At 34.8% G+C, this 21,646-nt stretch overlaps 1 protein-coding gene across 1 annotated transcript; it reads right to left on the bottom strand.

Moving 5' to 3' along the window:
• Positions 1-8,856: 8,856 nt before the first annotated feature.
• On the bottom strand, positions 8,857-20,737 carry LOC123664449 (ATP-dependent RNA helicase DDX3Y). The gene is made up of 14 exons (XM_045598994.1): positions 20,693-20,737; positions 18,877-18,964; positions 16,203-16,382; positions 15,581-15,840; positions 15,014-15,157; positions 14,444-14,655; positions 14,279-14,283; positions 13,841-13,961; positions 12,171-12,525; positions 11,940-12,066; positions 11,632-11,784; positions 10,640-10,835; positions 10,056-10,222; positions 8,857-9,840 (listed from the first exon to the last, which is right to left on the bottom strand). Exons 1-14 carry the CDS (start codon positions 20,735-20,737, stop codon positions 9,734-9,736), a joined length of 2,160 nt encoding a protein of 719 aa, XP_045454950.1. The 3' UTR covers positions 8,857-9,733.
• Positions 20,738-21,646: the final 909 nt, after the last annotated feature.

Genomic DNA, 21,646 nt, shown 5'->3' with positions numbered 1-21,646 from the left:
AGCTTAACTCGCCCCAAAATACCTTTTTAGCCCCCCCCCCCCCCTCCAACAATTGGAAACCAATATAATGTCCAGCATTTTTTGTTTTGCGGACCATTTGGCACCCCTTTGTGAGTAGCGCCTGGAGCATGATGCCCTCTTTGCCCCCCCTCGGCACGCCACTGGTTGTTAGTGCTATTTAATGAATATTTAATATGTGTTCTATAAAAACATTTGTATACAATGCAGATTCTGTTGCTATGTTACAAATGTAAAGATAATAGATTATATATTTAAACATTAATTTACAAAAAAGTATCGACTCCAGTTTCTTCTACTACCTATTTTAACTTATGTAATGCATAATATGTTGTTCTATTTATGTAAAACTAGTTATACCCGTGCGAATAATTCGCACTAAATAAGTATAATAATTATCACATTACAAAATTACAAAAAATTATTTATACGTGAGTTGATTTGAAATTGACCAAAAAATTTAACGACCGTCAATCATGTTGACGTAGTTTCAAAATTAAAGTCATACATCTGAGGTCATACATATAATTTTAATAATTAACTAATTTACAAAAACAATATCAATAATAATTTTTTTACTTGTTGATGGCGGTTTTTTTCTAAAAAGGGAGGCAAACATCTTAACCTTAGCGTATATATCGCTACGCTTCACCTGTAATATCCCACTCATGGGCATAGGCCTCTTTCCCCATGTAGGAGAAGGATCAGAGCTTAATCCACCACGCTGCTCCAATGCGGGTTGGCGGATATATTCCTTACTATGAGTAACGATCGCTTTCAGGCGTACATGATAACAACCGGGACCGACGGCTTAATGTGCTCTCCGAGGCACGGTGGGGACCCACAAGGACTGCACAAACACCCAGACCACGAAAGCATCCGCATGACATTGGTATTGACAAATGTTTGTCATGTGCGGGGATCGAACCCGCAACCGCCAGCGCAAGCGCAATAGCCACAAACCAGTACTGTAACCATTGAGCCTTAAAAGTTTAGCCATAGTTCAATTTCAGTAAGATTGCCCTTAATTACCGTTATTACAGCCAGTAAAACGAAAAAAAGGTATGATTTCAATAAACGGAAACAAAATAATATCATGGTGTACTTCCACAAAAGATGCTTCTTTTATGCATGTATGATATGAACTTCATTGTGAAACAATATAATTATGTATAAATATTATATACAGGAAATATTTATAAATGTCAAATAATCTAAGCACGTTTTTAAAATATAATGTACCTAATTATTTTATATATGTAGGTACATAAAGAGCAATGCAAGCGAATGGGAAAATTAGTAACTAGATATGCTTGTACTTGTAATATTCCTTGAAAATTGCTGAAAAGGTGCTTGCTTCCTTCTATCCTTCTTATTTTATTTAAGTAGTGCACTGCGGGATATATTCTGCTCAAAATCTTGAGCTGACTGACTGGGGATGTACATCGACTTACAGAAGATCATAGCTAAATGATACTATTCTCAAGTAGCGTTGTGTTCCTGTGTTGAATAAGGTGGCCATAACTCCTGGAGAGAGTCAGGTGTTTGGTCGGTAATGCGCTTGCGATACTTCTGATGTTGTAAGCGTCTATAGGCTACGATAACGGGCTACCATCATGTATGCTTGTTTGCCAACCTAGTCACATAAAAGAAAAACATATCATCCTTAATTGGTACGCATACGTTGAAATGAGTATGACTATTAAGTATGTGGCCTAAAATCCGAACTTAAGTCGACCTTCACCAAGCTGATAGTAAAATAATAATAATAATAATAATAATAATATTTATTTATTTCAAATATTTGGTACATAACAAAAACTATTTGTAACGATAATAACTACATTAGTATAAAACTGTGTCGCAGTCATTAACGCCCTCCTCGCAAAGCGTCGAATCACAGAGATGACCAAATGTTACAAAAAATAAACATAAACACAATGAAACCAGGAATAAAATGAAGCATACTTTATAATAAACTAGCTGTGCCCGCGACTTCGTCCGCGTGGTATTTAACAAAAAAGCTTTTGTTCAGTTCGCATTTATAAAATAATAACTGAGGTAGGGCACAGCGGGAGATTTCCTGCTCAAAATGTGGAGCGGCCCGACTGGGGTCGACCTTACAGAAGATCACCGCTAAATAACACTGTTTTCAAGCAGTGTGGTGTTCCTGTTGGTGAGTAAGATGACGAGAACTCCTGGGGGGACTGGGGATTGGGTTGGTAATGCGATTGCGATGTTTCTGGTGTTACAAGTGTCTATAAGCTACGGTAATCGCTTACCATCAGGTGAGGCGTACGCTTGTTTGCCGATCTAGTCATAGAAAAAAAACTAAAATAAAAGTAGCCTCAATTACTCCTTATTACATCAGCAATCTGCCACTGAAAGTCTCGTCGAAATCGGTCCAGCCGTTTCAGAGATTAGTCGGAACAAACAGACGGACAGACGGACAGACAGACAGGCAAAAATTATAAAAAATGTTGTTTTGGTATATTTACCGTGTATCCGTCCATATGCATCTAGTAAAAAGCAGTTATTTCAATATTTCAAACAGAAACTCCAATTTTATGTAATTGTATAGATTTAGTATCTATACTAATATTATAAAGCTGAAGAGTTTGTTTGTTTGTTTGAACGTGCTAATCTCAGAAACTACTGGTCCGATTTGAAAAATTCTTTTACTGTTAGATATCCCATTTATCGAAGAAGGTTATAGGCTATATTTCATCATGATAAGACCAAAAGGAGCGGAGGACCAATGAACAATGTTTCAAAATTAGGGGTTCTTTTTTCCTCTTGAGAGCTTTCGCTGCGTGCGCTGTGAAAACAGTTCAAATTTCGCAAAAATCATGCATGACAGAATTGATCTTCTTTAAAAGTTCTTCATCTTTTAAGGTTGGCTTACTATAACCTTTTTTATGCTAACCAAGTTCATTTTAAAATAATGCATTATTTGCGAAGATGTTTTTATAAACATGATATTAATCCTTATCTAAATAAATACGTTATTCATTACAAGTATTTAATTTAAAACAAAATAGCCTTTTACATAATTCGATTTCAATGAGTATCTCAGGAGATATCGCAGTTTTAAAATAACATCGCAGCAAAATAATGATCAAGTATTGCGCGCGCCTCTGTTCCACGCGGATGAAGTCGCGCGCAGAAGCTAGTATTAGATAATAAGTATATAAAAAATGGGTTGCCTAAAAAATACTGGACTGACTTGATAGTACGAAACGTAAGTAAACTGCGGCCGACCTATCTTGGCGAATCCGAACTTCGCGCAAAAGGTTGCGTTTTAACTTTTTAACCGACTTCCAAAAAGGAGGAGGTTCTCAATTCGGCTGTATTTTTTTTTTATAAATGTTACATCAGAACTTTTGACCAGGTGGACCAATTTAGACAATTTTTTTTAATCGAAAGGATATCCTTAGGGATATCCCTAGTTTGGTACCATGATAAGGAAACCAGGATCTGATGATGGGATCCTAGAGAAATCGAGGGAAACTCTCGAAAATCCGCAATTACTTTTTACTGGGTGTACCGATTTTGATAATTTTTAATTTAATCGAAAGCTGATGTTTATCATGTGGTCACATATAAATTTTATCGAAATCTGATAACTACTTTTTGAGTCATCTTTGGTAACGCGTAGTTACTTGACTATTTTTTCGTCGATCTACGTTGTATTACTCTTCGATGTAATTGAAGTCGGTTTATTTTCGTTTGCAAACACAATTATTTTAGGAACCAAATGGTAGCATGAGACGCAGGCGGGAGAGGGCGGTCTAGGCTAGAGATGGGCCATATGTAAACACAATCGACCTTTATTCAACCAAATATCGCAATCGATTAGTTTTATTTAGGATTTATTGATTTTAAATAAGATATTAAACGAATTAGATTTACAAATATAGTGAATTTTGTCATAAATAAATAAGATTTCGACTTTAATAAAAAAAATCTCGGTTGAAACACACGATTTACTTCATCATTACAGCCTATACAGTCCACTGCTGGACATAGGCCTCCACAAGTTTACGCCAAAAATAACGTGAACTCATGTGTTTTGCCCATAGTCACCACGCTGGGCAGGCGGGTTGGTGACCGCAGTACTGGCTTTGTCGCACCGAAGACGCTGCTGCCCGTCTTCGGCCTGTGTATTTCAAAGCCAGCAGTTGGATGGTTATCCCGCCATCGGTCGGTTTCTTAAGTTCCGAGGTGGTTGTGGAACCTTGTTATCCCTTAGTCGCCTCTTACGACACCCACGGGAAGAGAGGGAGTGGCTAAATTCTTTAGTGCCGTAGCCACACAGCACACGATTTACTTGCATATCAGTTATTTATTAACGACTACTTGAGTAGACTGTTTGAGTTTTAAAACCTCCCTATAAAATTAAAAATAAATATATATTTATGACTTAGTTTTAATCGAATTGAATAAAAATCGATTAATCAAAACCCTCAGGCACGCGTACAGGACATCCCTTTTTGGTTACTTCATATAGTTTCGTGCTTATTCGGCAATGGTCAGTACACGGCAGGGCTGCCACGTGCACAAAAAGTGTGATCGTACGCCAACTACAAAAAAAAAATCGTATGCCAAGGAAATTTTCAAATAAAAAGATCGTACAGCCCTTTAAGACTAGGTAGAACTAGAAGTCTAGAAGTAGAGTAGTATACTAATTTTTTATTATAAATTATCAAAATTCGTTTAGTTTTAGAAAATAAATGCAATATTACTGTTTGTTACACCCATACAAAATTTTCTGTGGTCATATTTTTTAATAAAAGAATTCGTTGGGTTAAACTTCGTATAATTTTCGTTTCTTAACTAATTGCTAATAATGTTGCCCTTACGTGTATCATTGGATAAACTGTTTCTAAGTTTTGTTTTGATTAAATAAACTTCGCTGAATGCTCGTTCACAATCTGCACTGTAATGGGGAAAACATAAAAAATTTAAAGCAAATTGAGCCAGTGTTTTCTAATTTTCAAATTGTTTTTTATTTCAAAAAGTGTTTGTTTTTTCAATTCGCAATTATTACCGAAAGAGAAATTATAAGTTTCGTTAGAAAGCAAACAAATACAGCTCTTATATGATTATTCAAAGAGACTTTATTCAAGTAAAAGATCTAGGCACGCGTTAGGTAGTTGGGGAATTCTCCTAAATTCATGCTTGCCGGTGGATGACGTTTTTTTAATTATGAAATGCTTCCAGGTCATAGAGCAACACGGAGGGGTAAAAAATATATTAAAATCACAGTTAGTGTAAATTTACTGTCTAAATGGGGTCAATAGAATCCATTGAAGGGTGAATAGAACTATAGTATGGGTTTAATGGAAGCCTAGTATGGAATAATCATAGAGCAACACGGAGGGGAGTAGCCATTGCGTCTGCTACCGATACAAAACTGTCTGTCATTTTTTGCGGGGGGAAATTACACACATACACACTTTATCTAATTCCCACACAAAAATAATCGTCTGTCACTACGAAACTCACACATACTAAATTAAAATCACACTTACATTTTTCACACACACATAGATACATTCTGTGTCATTACAGTATAATGACACACCGCAACTACACTGACAAGTTGCTTACAGCCGTGGTTGTAACAACTGTCGATATCCATTATCGATAAATTCAAGTACTCGGTTAGGGAAATAAGGTTTTTAAAGTGATACAAAGGTAAGATGTTATTATAAAAATAGACTTAATTTATTATATACTACAAATCAAACGTCTTCATGTAAAATAAACGATTATAAAGAGTAAAGATTTGATTGTTTGTTTGTTTGTTAGCATTGAATAGGCTCCGAAACTACTGGACCGATTCAAAAAATTATTTCAGCGTTGAGAAGCTACACTATCGCTGAGCGACATAGGTTATACTATATTTTCAAAAATATTAGGGATCCTTACTAAAACTCCAATAATGTAACCCAAGGGATAAAAAAATAACCTAAAAAATTCCTTACATTGCGTGCGCTGCAAAAACTAATGATAATAGAAATATATAATGTAGTAAGACTTTGTAGAACACATGATTATCTACAATAATTGTATTTACTCGCAAACGAAAAAAAAAAACGATTTCAATTACATCGACAAGTAATACAATATACGCAATATATACGCGTTATCAAAGGTTACTCAAAAAGTTGTTATCAGATCTCGATGAAATTTGAACGCGACCACATGATAAACATCAGCTTTCTATTAAATTAAAAATCATCAAAATCGGTCCACCCAGTCAAAAGTTCTGAAGTAACATACATAAAAAAATACAGTCGAATTGAGAACCTCCCCTTTTTGGAAATCAATTAAAAAGTGTCGCGACAGCCTATGTCTAACTATTATAATTATGTCACAATACGTTTGGTGCAAAGTTGTTGTGCCAAACAATGCTAGGCTACAATAAACGATTTAAAGTTAACATATGTATTTTGAGGAGTTGATGATGTACACGGTGATGTCAACGAATCGGGAGTAAGGAGCGTAACACTAATGGCATCATAAGATGATAGCTTGTCATCTGCTAGATTGAATGATTTATTGATGACTCTGAAAGGATGGACATTGTTAATTTTCAAAGTTGATAAATCTAAGCTTCATTTCACTACTATGACTAAGGTGAACCATATCTTAATTACCTTTTACATGAGACAAAAAAAACTTACGGGACAAAAACAGTGTGGCGTTAGTGTTGGTTTGGTGCCCTCGACTAATCCTTCTATTGTTCGCCAACACTTGAAAGTTAGTGGTATTGATATGATCTGAACAAATTACACTATTTTTTGTGGGCGTCCAGGTTAATCTGTTATTACCATTTTTTTCCCATGTATCCCTTAAATTTGGATTTTCAGAAAACCTGCCAAATTTTTATATAAAACATTATGGTGGAAGTTCACATTAAGTAATTCTAGTAAAATATATTAATACTCATAATACGTGTATTATATTAAATTTAATGCAATTTTATTATATAACTGTGTTTATTAAAAAAAGCTAGCAATATAATATTTTAAATAAATCAAAATCTCAAAAATGTCTACCATCCTCTCTATCGACCATCTACAAACAAACCGATAACAACACTATCGCTCGGCGACAGTGACTTCTCGGAAATAGACTCCGATCAGTCGCTCGACCGATCCGCATATTGTATGCGGGCGAGCGCCTGTGTTGGTAAACAAATCGAGTCAACACGAACGATAATATTTGTAATTTTTAAGTTTAAAAAAGATTAAAAAATACTTACGTATGATAGGTAACGCCATGTTTTAGTAAATTTGACGTGGCAGATCTTTTTTTGCAGCAAAAGACAGAACAATTTGGCATTTTTTGAAGGACGTTGATTCAATCGCGCAACTAGATTTAGTCTAGTGATCAGTGCGGCTGCAACTAGTTTTATTGTTTGCATATGGCCATTTGGCCTTATACCTTGACAGAGGGGAACGCCTGTACATGGCTACTCTCCTCCGTGTTGCTCTTTGGGAATAATAGAAACGATTAATGTGTGAATAGCAACTGATGACGGGTTAATAGAAATAAATAAATAGGGTTGTCAAAAACTGTTAACAGAACTAAATAACTACCTACTTTCATACTTTCTGTATTTATGAATAGTAAGTCCGTATTATTTAGATGAGAGTGACTTTGAGTGAGTGAGTGAGTCAGAGAGAACTTTGTTATAATAATTCTTAAGTTGGAAATATTTAGAATTTGTTTGTTTTTTAAAAATTTTGATTACTTTTACATATTAGTATAGTGTGCTTAGTGCGAGTTTTTTTACGTTGACGCCATAGTAACGTTCAACCGTGTTTGTCGCTCTCATTGATTAAGAAAACTCACGCTAAGCACTCTGGTTCTACAAAGCTATATCTTTGTTATGATAATATTGACCAGTTCAGTTTTTTAAATAGAGTTATGATTATTATTACGTAAGTCTTACTGATTCTACAAAGTCATAACGTAGGCTGAAGACCTGTGATAACTTTGATATGATAATTGTTAAGTTCCGAAAATTTATAGTTGTTTATTTTTCGTCATATCATCATCATCATCATTACAGCCTAACGCCATATATGTCTATGCCTAGCCTTTCGTCATATATGTATAAGCTTTAAATTCAGAAAAACTAAACTTTTAATTCAGAAGGTTGTTCTTATTTTGTTATTTTATTTATAATAATTCAAATAAAAATACGAATAAGAAGTATCTTGTATGATTTATTGAAAAGAAATAACATTCCATAAAAATAGAATTGGTTAAAAAAGAAACATACTTTATTATTTGTTTATACGCATAAATAGTTTAAATCACAAATTTTGAATTTCATTTAAAATTTACAAACCAAAACAACTTTTAAATACACAACCTTACATTTTTTCATTGTTGGACAAGTCATCTGTGGTAGCCCCAACAGTTTTTCCATTCACCCCTTTACGCATTTCTATTGACCCCAATCGTCGGGTGAATAGAAACAGTGCATATTTTTTTAAAAGTCTGCAAAAACTTTGCTTATAGTTAAAAAAGTATTCTTTGAGCATTTTCTATAAGGTACCGGACATGATATAAAATAACCTGAGAATAATAAAAACATGTAACAGACAATGAATTCTTAAGACAAGGTTGAAAATCACTGCTATTCACCCCGTTTTACGGTATCATTCTATTATCAATCAGCCCGGTAGATCGACTTGGTTCGAATCTTTTACCAGCATAAGATGTCACTTTATCAGCACATAGTGCATAATAAACATTTGAGACACAGAAATAAGAATTTAATTTTTTTTTTTTTTTTTTTTTTAATAAAACGAACAGTTTATCTTGTTTCTTAATTTTTATTGGTAAATTCACATTCAAATTATTATACCACGATGTTGACAGATGTTACATAATGGGATTTCTACAGATAAAATTTAGTACATTATTATGATACTGTATCGGTATTTTCGACATTATCTACTGCAATAAATAGCTACACATCGACATTAGGGTGCATAAATGCTTCAAAATTTTATAATCGGAAGTAGTGAATCAGCAACGAGACAGTAAGAAAATAGAAAAATTGAAATACATAGATACATCATTCGAACGGATTCACGATACAGATCAAACATCAAAAATATTTCTATATTAATCGACTACTCACATCATTACTGAGAAATGATAAAACGCGTGCGAGCCACGACCAATCCGACGCAATGCAAACGAAACGTGTATCATAACACGCTAATCGAGAGTCCGTAATTGATCGCAACTGCCTTGCGTGTCTAAAATATAGGCAAATATGCCTGATGAATTTATATAAACGATTTTAAGAAATGGACGCTGCCGCGAGCCGCGCACCTGAGATTCAGCGCTTACGGCGCGTCACACAAACACATATTAATCGCACCGCTCTCTCCATATAAGCGTGATCACCGATATATTTTATCCCTACTCTCCGAATACAACACATTAATCTAGACGCATGTTTAGAGTGCAAAATAACACGAAGGTGGCACATTTTGGGATGATATTTAGAGCAGAGCCTCAAGTAATAAATTATGTCAAATACAGAAACAAGAATGTTGTGACTCGGTTTCGTGACTGGGTAGTTCAGGAATGATAACATATTGTAAGGGGGACTCTGCCTAAGTACCGAGGTACGGAAGGTAGATGCAGTAAAGCAGGCGGGCGGTGCGAGGCGAGGCGCTTAAGAGTCGCCCCACCAGTCAGTGCCTCCGCTGTTGCCCCCTCCACCGCCGCCGTAAGACCCGCCGTAGTTCCCGCCGTATGAACCGCCACCACCGTAGGCGAAGCCTGTTTCAGATATTAAAATAATTTAGACTGTTGGTAGAAAAAAAAAACATAAGCAATCATTTAAAACACAATAGGCTTGCTCAATATAAATTAATTTTTTTTTTTTACTTATAGAAAAACTCCGTACATTATCCATAACAAAAAATAATTAACCCAAAGTTTATCTAAGCTCAGAGAACACTGAGTAGAAAATACGGTTAAGAGACAATAGTTACCAGAGTTGATGCTGGAGGGGCCAGCAGAGCGCGGAGCCTGCCGCGACTGTGTCCGGAAGTCTCGAGCGCCGAAGCTGCTGGAACCGAAGCGACCGCCGCCCGAGCGACTGCCCGCGCGCCGTCCACCACCACCCAGCCGACCCTCCACTGCTGCGCTCGTTAGCCAACTATACAGAACATGGCAATTGAAATATTTCTTTTTTTTTACATTTTAAACATTAAGGATTAACTCGTGCTGTCGATTTAGCTTCGACCGTACGGACATATGAATCTCGTTTAGTAAAGACTTCACAGGAATCAGAATTCGTTTTTAATTTTAATAGTCATCATTAATTATAGCACGATAGGACTTGTTTTAACAGTTACAGTTTAAATAATTTTGAAACGCATTAATTTGGGTGCCTATTTAAATTAATAAATAATTAACTTTAGTTTATGATTATCTATAAATATGCAAAAACAACATCAAAACTTGACCCGAAGGATAGAGGAGACTCATGGGACATCTAGTCTATACTAATATTATAAAGAGAAAAGATTAGATTATTGTTTGTTTGCATTGAATAGGTTCCGAAACTACTCACTTAGGCACATCCTGCTTCGCTTCAATAAGTAACTCAACGAGTTCCCTCGCCAGGCCGCGGTTGGAGTCGTTGAAGAACGATGTGGCGACCCCGAGATTACCCATGCGGCCCGTACGACCGATACGATGCACGTATTCCTCGACGTCCGACGGCAGGTCGAAGTTGATTACGTGACGTACGTGTGGTATATCCAAGCCTAAACATTATTGTATTAAATACCCGTTTCTATATATGTACATATATCACTTATAACAATTTATTGATAGATACACTATTACACCATCTTTGTTGAGAATTTTAAAAGTATAAGTTTCGTTTCGCTTTTATAAGTTAGGTATTTAAATTTTATTATGATTAAAATAGGTTTGTACTAATTTTATTTTATATTTAAAATTAACTATTTTAATAAAAACAGAATTGCGACAAGCTAATAACTACATGTTATAAATAAGTGTAAACCAAATATTAAAATAATTATGTATTAAATTTCGTTAAAAGTAATTTTTAATAAGAAAATTACCCACCTTTTACCCAAGCGAAAGCAATGTCATTAAAAAAAAAAGGAAACGACTGTTACAAAATTTTTGAAATTCTTAAAAAAACAACATACAATGCAAACAAATGTTTTTTGACTGAAAGCACATAAACTTTTTCGAAATTCTTATATAAATTTCATTAAGGCCTATTTCGCTCATTATGGACAAAGTTTATCCTGCCCATAAGTTTTAAATAAAGTTAAACGGAAGGAGTTAGAATAGGCCATTAGGACCTGTTTTGCTTCAATTAAGAAAATACAACTACAGCTTTTAGATTCACAATATTAAATAAAAACATGCCATAAATATAGTGGAATTTGATGGTCAAAAAAAATAATATATCATAAATTTGTTTCCGTTGGATAATGTCATCACTCAAATATTGTTAACGGCAACCAATGAAACAGGCCCTTAATAGCTGTTTTAATTTAAAATATAATATGCAAATGAAATGACCTCTAGCAGCAACGGCAGTGGCAACAAGAATCGGTGTCTGTCCCGATCTGAAGCGACGGAGGGCTTCCTCTCTCTCGCGCTGCGAGCGGTCACCATGAATGGACGTCACTGGGTACCCATCTGCGTCTAGGAAGTCCTCGAGTTGATCAGCACCTGCAGAAATAATATTCAAAAATGAAAACATTTGGTGACTATAAATAAAGGCATCCTTGATTCATATGATAGATGATGATCCTTCATTGTGATGGAAAAATCCTTAAAAACAAAGCCAGTGAAAATAAAGTGTTCCTTGTAACTTGCACACAAACCTTTTTTTGTCTCAACGAAGACAAGGGTAAGTTGATCTTCTTCTGGCCGTGACGGATTAAGCAAGTTGGACGCGTTGAGTAAATCCAAAAGGAAGGACCTTTTATCTGCTTCTTCTACCCATACCACCTAAACAAAATAATTTATTGTAATTATAACAATACAAAAAAATTTAAAAAATTTAATAAAATATTATATTTCACTTGTGCTTATAAAAATATTACAAATATAACCTTTTGGGTAATATTTTCAGAGGTCGAACCGACGCGACCGACGGCGAGAAACACGTAATTATAGAGAAAAGCCTGGGCTAACTCTTGAATCTGCTTGGGGAACGTCGCCGAGAACATGAGAGTCTGCCGTTCGCCGGTCTTGGGCATCGTGTGGCCCTCGACGATCTTTCGTATCTGGGGCTCGAAGCCCATGTCCAGCATGCGGTCAGCTTCATCGAGAACGAGATGTCGGCAGTGGTCAAGTGCCACGCGTCCGCGATGCAGCATGTCCACGAGGCGGCCCGGCGTCGCGACCAGCAGGTGGCAGCCACGGTCCAGCTCGCGGAACTGGTCTTGGATCGGGGAACCGCCGTATCTGTGACGCACATTCGATACATCTTATATAAAAACTTCTCGTGTCACAATGTTAGTTAAAATACTCCTCCGATACAGCTGGACCGATTTTTATGAAATTTTGTGTGCATATCAGGTAGGTCTGAGAATCGGTCAACATCTATTTTTCATACCCCTAAGTTATTAGGGGGAGGGGGGGATTAAGATGTTTTATCTTTACATATCTTTACATCTTTACATAATATAATAAAATGATAGGAAAGTCAAAACTGTACATTGAATATTTTTTTAAAAGAATACTTGGGGTATAATCTACAATCGATACCAAAGCCAAAAAATATAGTTTTTAGAATTTTTGTCTGTTTGTCTGTATGTATGTCCGGGATAAACTCAAAAAGTACTGCATGGATTTACTTCAAATTTGGCACGAACATTATTAAGAAGTCGGGTCAACATATAGACAACATATTATCACGCTATCACCTACTATCTTCAACGCAATCTGTAACAACGTGTAATTTAATGACGCATGTTTGTTGTTATTATTATGTTAATAACCATACTATAAGCTAGCTTCACACTATAAAAATCACGCAATAGAAGTAACTTAAGCCGATAAACATAATGAAATGAATATAAGTAGTGCTATCTATGAGATTTCAAAAACATCATCAATCCCTTTTTGGATATAAATAATAATGTATAAGAGAAATGTTTATCTTAATTAGTCCTACAAAAAAATCCATGACAGCATATATTTATCTTTTATAAGTAAGCCATTATCGCAAAAACAGTGAACCATAAATACAATAAAAATTGATAATATATTTCTAATGCACATTTGGTAGTAACAAATTGATTTTTATGTCACAGAACCAATTTCGATGAATTTTGGTATAAAGATAGATATTGAGAAGATAATAAGCCACTCGAAGTACTTACTAATCCTGCGCAGACGAAGTCGCGGGTTCCAGCTAGTTGTTAATATGAAGAGTTTATTCCGGCTAGTAACATATATGGCAAAACAACGTTTGCGTGGTCAGCTAGTCTTAATATACTTATATTCACTGAGTCCCCACCCCAAAGAAGGATATACGTCCGACGTGTCCACTAGTTTATTATACTAGCAATACCCATGCAAATAATTTGCACTAAATAAGTAAACAATTTACCGACCGTCAATCATATTGATGTTGTTTCAAAATGAAAGCCGCCATATATATAATTTATTAATTAATTTACAAAAACAAAAGCAATAATAAGACTTTTTTGCTTGTTTGCCGCTTGTTTGCTGACCCTTGGTGTATGTAAAAAAAAAGAGTAGAATGTATACTCACACCACGCAGGGTCGCACGCGCGAGCGGTACGCGAATTTTCTTGCCTCGTCGTAAATCTGTGTGGCGAGCTCGCGTGTCGGGGCTAGCACGAGGCCGAGTGGGTACTGTTTGCGTTTGACACCTCTGAAAATAATAAATAAAAAAAATAAATAATCGCCTCAAACTTAACAACGTCCACTAGGATTTACTTCCTATGTTAAGGGTCCAGAAGAACATAATTCATAAGCACAAACACCCAGACCAAAGTAAACATCTGTATCGCCAATGCCATGTGCGGGGATTGAACCCGCAAGTGCCAGCACAACAACCACAAACCAGTGCTACTACCATTGCGCTAACAGGATACACCCTGCTTGAAATCTGGAGCAGAAAAACCAAACAAGGGAAAGTACCTCAAAACTGATCTCAATTTGTCTTTTGATCTTGTTGTAAGGTCACCGGGGCTCCTGGGGCAGAGTTGAATGGAGGGATGGCAACGTGCTTGCGATGCTTCTGGTGTTGAAGGCGTCTATAGACTACGGTATTCGATTAGCATCAGATATGTCGCTTTTTTGGCGACTTAGTCGTAAATTTAAAAAAAAGTTATATTATAGTGAATATTACCCCATATGCTTAACGGGTCCCGCTTCATACATCTGGTTGAGGATGGGTACAAGGAAGGCCGCGGTCTTGCCGGAGCCGGTCTGCGCGCACGCCATCACGTCCCTACGCCCCAGAACGATCGGTATCGCGTACTTCTGCACCGGTGTCGGCTTGTCGTAGCGGGCTAGCGCTATGTTCGAACGCATTATTTCTGTCAGGTTAACATCCTCGAACTGAAAATAGTAATGATTATTTATTTCGGATTTGGATGTCTGTCCTTGTAGATCTCCCCACCGTGCCTCGGGCACGTCAAGTCGTCGGTCCCGGTTGTTATTATAAATACCTGATAGCGATCGTTATTTCGATAATAGGGATCATATCCACCAACTCGAGGTGGAATAGTGTGGTGGATAAGCTCCAATCCTTCTCCTACAAGGAGAAAGGGGCCTAAGCCCAGCAGTGGGATGTTACAGGCTGAAAAGTTGTAACGATTGTTTCGATTTCACGTAGTCCCTAGACAGGAAAACGTCTGTCAAGTCGGCTAGTTTCATATTACAAATGATACATTATATGTCGACTACATTTACTTACACTTGTAATGAAGTCCGGGACGTTCTCGCCGCTGGCCTCAACCGGTATATCCTCGTATTTCGAGAAGTTGATGCCCGTATTTCCAGTGCCAAACAGCTCCAGCTCCTGCCGCTCGTCGCGAGGTAGCGGGATTGTCCAATCGTTCTATAGAGAATGTTTTTGAATTACATTAAACATTTTGGTTTATTGTCTATTTAAAACCGCCTTCGTACATAACCACCTGTAGCGTTACGGGGCGTTCGAATAATAAACCCGGGCAGTTAGGTTTTTTGAATGAGTGACCGCCCAAATTAAACGCTCCGGCTTGTCCTACTTTGTTAAGCTTTTTAATTTTGGCAAGTCACTTCGCACTCCCAAAATCAATTCGCGAGAGAGGGAACGCCGATCGATACAAAATGCGAACCAAATATTCTGCTTAGGCTAGTCTGTCCTGCTACTAAGTACTAATCCATTTGCAGCTTGCTTTTGTTTTCTACTTTTTTTATTTAGTTTCAATCATTTTTTTTTAATTTTTAGGATGTTCGACTGAGAGAAATAAATGATTTATTTATAAAACCGCGCAATAACCTCGTCCCGGCGCGACGAGGAACGTCGCACGTCGTCGGACCAGCGGGAGTGCGGTCGCTCCTCGCGCGGCTCCGGCTCCTTCCAGCGATCGTTGCGCGGCTGCGGCGGTTCGTTGTAATCCTCGTCGCGTCGCACGTCGCGAGACGGCATGTTGCGGCCCCCGCTCGGAGCCTCCCTGGTACCACCACCCCCGCCCCCGCCCCCGCGCTCCGGCTCCACCCACCGCTCGGAGTCTCCATTTTGATATCCGGAATCACGACCTAGTTACAATTAAATAATTTTTATTTTGTAAAAATCTAAACCAGTTCTGATGAGTAAATACAAAAAGATCCTTTTATAAAAACATTTTCAAATAATTCAGATATCTTCATTAATATGATTTGTGTAGGCGTGTAAAAATTATGAATAGCTTTTGTTTGATATATTTATCATAAAGCGACCTAATTTTATGAAGATTCATCCGCCGTTTAGAATGCCTATATACGTTTATCTATGTATTTAAAAATTTTTAGATAGAAGTTTTCAAGTAAATTGTAACAAAAAATTTATTAAAAAAACATTACTAGAGTTGGAGATAATATAACACAATGATGAGATAACACAACGTTAGCGTCTCACTTACCGCGGTCTCTGCGCGGGAATCGCGAGTCGTAGCCGCGATCGTAGTCACGGTCGCGGTCACGGTCGCGGTCGTCGCGCCGACCACCACGGTCGTAGGTCCTAGAGTTGCCTCCGTATGATGAACGGTTGTCCCGAGCGTCGCTAGGACGAGAATCTAAGCTGGGACGCTTAGATTCGTCACCTAATAAAAGAAACGAAACGTAACGTAACGTGATAAACAAAAAAACAATATACATAATTATAACAGAACCACCACTCAAGGAGGGTGACAATTATATTTGTAGTAACTAAAATTAAAATTCATAAAATTGTAAACATAATTTTATTTAAAGTTTAGTTGTACTAAATGCCACACAAAGCTGACAAGCTTTATTTTTAATCGCTAAATTTAGATTCTGAATTTTACTTTCACTGTGAAAGTAACATATCGCATCAGACATATACGTAATTGTTTCACTGCAGAAACCCCAAAGTATAAAAGATACCACAGATTATACCACTAGATTGCCGTGCTTCGATAAAGGACATTAGAAATCTGTGAAAATTGAGTTAAAAATTTTGATTTGTGTCAACTAAATAAATGTTATAATAATAATGTATAATATAAACGTAATTGGTTTGATCATATATTTTACAAAATTTAATCATAAAAGAATTATAATAAAAAAGTACAATACTTTCAAAAGTAGTAAAAGTAGTCAAAAGTAGTCAAAAGTAGTAAAAATGTAAAATATCTACTGCTATTTCAATTACTTTATACGATCAATTTTGTAAACCAGTTTTAAAATTAAGAAAAAAAAAAATAAATAACAAAATTGTCCGTTGAAGATCGCATATTTTTATAAAATTGCTAAATTTAATTGTACTTGAATTACTTTAATTTAAAAAAAAATCTACAGTATGTGCCAATATCATTTACATAAATATGACAAAATTTTTACAACTCCATTTAATTTTCACGTATCATACTTATGTGAAAAAATGCCAAATAGTAAGTACTTTTTATAGCATGTTTCTTAACAAATGTCATCATACTTTTTTTTAACCTAATTCATTATCAAATGTTTGGTTGAAGGATTGCAGCAAAATAAAATGCTGTACAGAAGCTGATGAATTATAGCACAACTAGCTTTAACAAATGTCATCATACTTTTTTTTAACCTAATTCATTATCAAATGTTTGGTTGAAGGATTGCAGCAAAATAAAATGCTGTACAGAAGCTGATGAATTATAGCACAACTAGCTTTACCCACGTCTTCGTCCAGGTGGAATTTAACAAAAAAGTTATTATTCAGTTCAAAGTTATAAAATAAATAAATTTCTAAAATAAAAATAGTCCAAGTTACTCCTTATTGCATCTGCTATCTGCCAGTGAGTCCTGTCAAAATCGGTCCAGCTGTTTTAGAGATTAGCTGGAACAAACGGACAGACAGACAAAAATTGTAAAATTTGTTGTTTTGGTAATGTACCGAGTATACATTCATATGCATTTAGTAAATAAGCGGTTATTTTAATATTACAAACAGACACTCCAATTTTATTTATTTGTAGAGTATAGATGTATAGATTAAATGTCACACAAAGTTATAATTTAATAGTTAATCTTGTATCGAAAAATATTTGAACATATAATAACCAACAGACATTGCTGTTTTCCATTATTATTGACAGAGTCAAAATTACATTATTTTGATCATTAGCAATTATTATGAAAATCTCGATAACAGTATCACATATAACATGTCACATGTACTTTAATCGAGAAATAAAAAATATTATACTACCAAATCCTTCTTGCGTTTATTTTACTTTGTCTAAGAAGAAAGTCTAAAATTATTTTTTTGCCAAATATGGTTCTTAAAACTCAAGATAATCCGGTCTTGTAAGATGTATACCTATTTATAGCATCAGCAATCTACCATAAAAAAAAAATTACCTTTACTAAAAAGTACACATCACATACTAATCGATTAAAACTAAAAGATCAGTTTCTAGACCTACACAAAAACCTAAAATTACATTGGGATCTTGGGAACTGTTTTGGTAAGTAATTAAGAAATATTTGCGAAGTAATATAGGATGGATGTATATATATCATAAGCTACTGATAAAATTTTAATGACAATTTAAATGAGCATGAAACAAGATACAGACTTCCTAGAACATTGTGCAATATTTCACTTAGCAATATACAGAGAGGTTACTTAGAACAAAAAAATAATTACTTCCAAGAATTCTTAAATGTCAAACTCCATTTAGAGCAAAAAAAAAACTATTAGGCCGTATTACAAATAATACTAGAAAAACTTTTAAACTTATTTTTACTTCAAGTTATATGAAAAAAAAAAAAAAAATGTGAAATAAATATATTATAGAAACACTACTAAAAACAATAATTATGTTAGGCTTATTAAAGAAAGTATAAAGTAATCATATGGTATTGTGGCATAGACATCAGAGATTAGTGACATGTTGTAACAATTATTGATTCATGTATAAATACATTTTTGACCCAGATGGTCAGGTCACTGACATTACTGAACAAGAGTAAATTTTCATCAATGAAATACTGATTTAAAACTGCTTTCTTATCTCTGCCTACTTTAAAAACGTGATTCATGTTATATTGAAAATAAATAATCGACTAAGTTAATTGCATATTTTCATATTTTACCTTTGGCCTCCAACTGCCTACGCAGATGCGGAGGAATATAGCGGCCAGTACTCTTAGGAGCCTGAGGCTGCAAGTCCAGACCAGCAAGCTGTAAAACCAAAGAAAATTAAATTGTTGAATTTTTATTACATGAATAAAATATCATGAGAATTATTATACATAAAAAAATTTAAGTACTTATTATTGTATTATACTTCCCTATATAAGTATTTCTAATAATGCTTTAAAGATTGATGTATTAAAGATTTTTATGAAGTCTTTAATGATAAAACTCATTATTAAATTTCCATCATATTTTTATGAACTGACTGAGCTTTATAGTGTAAGACTTTTAGTATATTAGAGGATTTGGAGGGTCCAGGTTCAATCCCTGCTTATGGCAAACATTTGTATAGGACTTATAAGTATTTTCCCATGGTCTGGGCATTTGTACTTGTATATTACGTTTGTTTCTAATCCTAGTGTAAGCTGTTGAGTCTGAGGTGTTTATTTTTACTTATGTTTTTTATTTGATACAATACTACAATTGTTTTGTTGGAACAAAACTAATACATTGCAAACAAACATCTTAATGCTAGGACCAGAGGGACTAATAAAAGATTGATTATTCTATTAAAGTACCCTATTGTAGTGTTTTTAACACAACCGATTTTTTTAATGCAATACAAAACAAGTTATATTTGAACATAGGAGAACAGCTCCATATTTATGAAAGTTCATATACAGATACATATATGAACTTTTTAAGTGTGTCACTGAATTTATATCAAATTCATAATATAGTATACTTTATGACTTAAAGAAGTCAAGATACATTTTATTTATATTGATTTAGGACTGATATAATTATAATGTGAGAAAAAATATTAGGAATACTAAGACAAGATTTTCTTTAAGTCACTTCAGCCTATTGCAGTCCACAGCTGGACATAGGCCTCCCCAAGTTCGCTCCAGACATCCTGGTTTTCCGCAATCCTCATCCAGCCTACACTGGCAATCTTACTTAAATCATCGGTCCAGCGGGCCAGAGGACATCCCACACTGCGTTTGCCAATACACGGTTCTTAAGTGTAGTGATACTATTGTAGTTGTTTTTTTTATTAATTTAATATATGAAATCAAAACAAGTTTTCAGATTACATGATAAAAATTCAAACCTTTCAAAGCATACTAATACAGTTATATAGAACAGTTACTCCTTAAGCTCTTTTATTTCATAGTTACATTACCTAACGTTTTCATTAAATTGCAAACTATACATTTATACAATACTTTGCATTGTAACAATGAAAAAAATTTATAGTTGGAAAATTAAATATAATTGCCCTTAAATAATTATAAGATTAATCGATTATTATAAATATCTAACATAAAATTATTTCAAATTGGAGAATTAGCTGGTTTCAGTGAATATCGCAATTAATAATTACTTTATAGAATATGAATAGTAATTTTATATATTAAAGAAAAAAAAAAAAAATCTGACGATGCTATTAAAATGCAATATAAAGCATCAACAGTAACTGAATTTTCTTTGATAGACTTATTTCTTATCTCGTTTGCACATATTTAATAATCTTGATCGGAAATTCAGCTAACCCATAAAATCAATCAGGCACCTTAGATGAGCCAGGTCGCCATGTTGGTTATACCAAGACACGTAAGGATTAATTTCTAGTTATTATTGAAAAGATGAGTCATTTGGTCATAATTTTTCCATGATTATAGTAAGAATATTATGTAATGTAAAGGTTTATAGTAACTTCATACATTAAATTAAAAATCAATACAAAGTACATGTACATGAGGTACTGACCTGCTGCTCTAGACCTGTTCCATTTTGGTTGGTAACATTACTCATATTACTACCAAGCGGTACGTTTTTTTGGGAACTTTGCTCCAAAAATATTATAAAAACACAGTCTACAATGAATTTTGCACTAACACAAATTCACAAAAATCACATGAAAAGACTTCAATTTTTCTCTTCGAAATCACTTTTCATTCGCAGATTTTGTTCTTCATCTTTATGGATGGTGACTTTGTCTTTGATCATTCAATCATTCACTCAATATCATTCGAAATTGAATGATAGGAACAAGGGATAAGAGTAAATTAACCAAGAGTAAGAACTTAAGTAATTAAATTAAATATTAAAATCTTAAAATAATATATTAAAAAAGTGTGTGTGTACTCATGTACGCTCATAAAAAGTTACTTACTACTTATACTTCATTGGTTAGGTAGCTATCTTCACGTTGCTATCTTCTTCTTCGTCGCCTAGCTAACTTCAGAGACGATAAATATAATAAAACTAATAAATATATTAAAATACAACGAAACAGTACGACAGTGCAAATAGTTTTTACTGTTCTAGTCATTTATATACAAAGTATTAAAAAAAAATATTAATTTTCTGTATCCATGTTTTTGAATTAATACCTGTAATCCTTACTATATCCACCAGCCCGCAGTGGAGCAGCGGTGTGGATTAAGCTCTGATCCTTCTCCTCCATGGAGAAAGACGCCTATGCCCGGCAGTAGGATATTACAGGCTAAATCGTATTCGTATCCCAGCATCGTACGACGTAAAAATATTTACTTGCATATAAATTATTTCAATTATATTTAAATATGACAAAAGCAACTATAATTTGAATTAGAATGATATTGAAGTAGTTAATAAGTAATAACTTTTTTTACAATAGACACACAAATACTTTGCAAGTTTGTACATTTTATTCCAGTCGCTCTTACCATTCACTTCGTA

This window comes from Melitaea cinxia, chromosome 2, assembly GCF_905220565.1.
Source record: "Melitaea cinxia chromosome 2, ilMelCinx1.1, whole genome shotgun sequence".
Classification (NCBI taxonomy): Eukaryota; Metazoa; Arthropoda; class Insecta; order Lepidoptera; family Nymphalidae; genus Melitaea; species Melitaea cinxia.
This window is presented reverse-complemented; position numbering and strand designations above follow the sequence as displayed.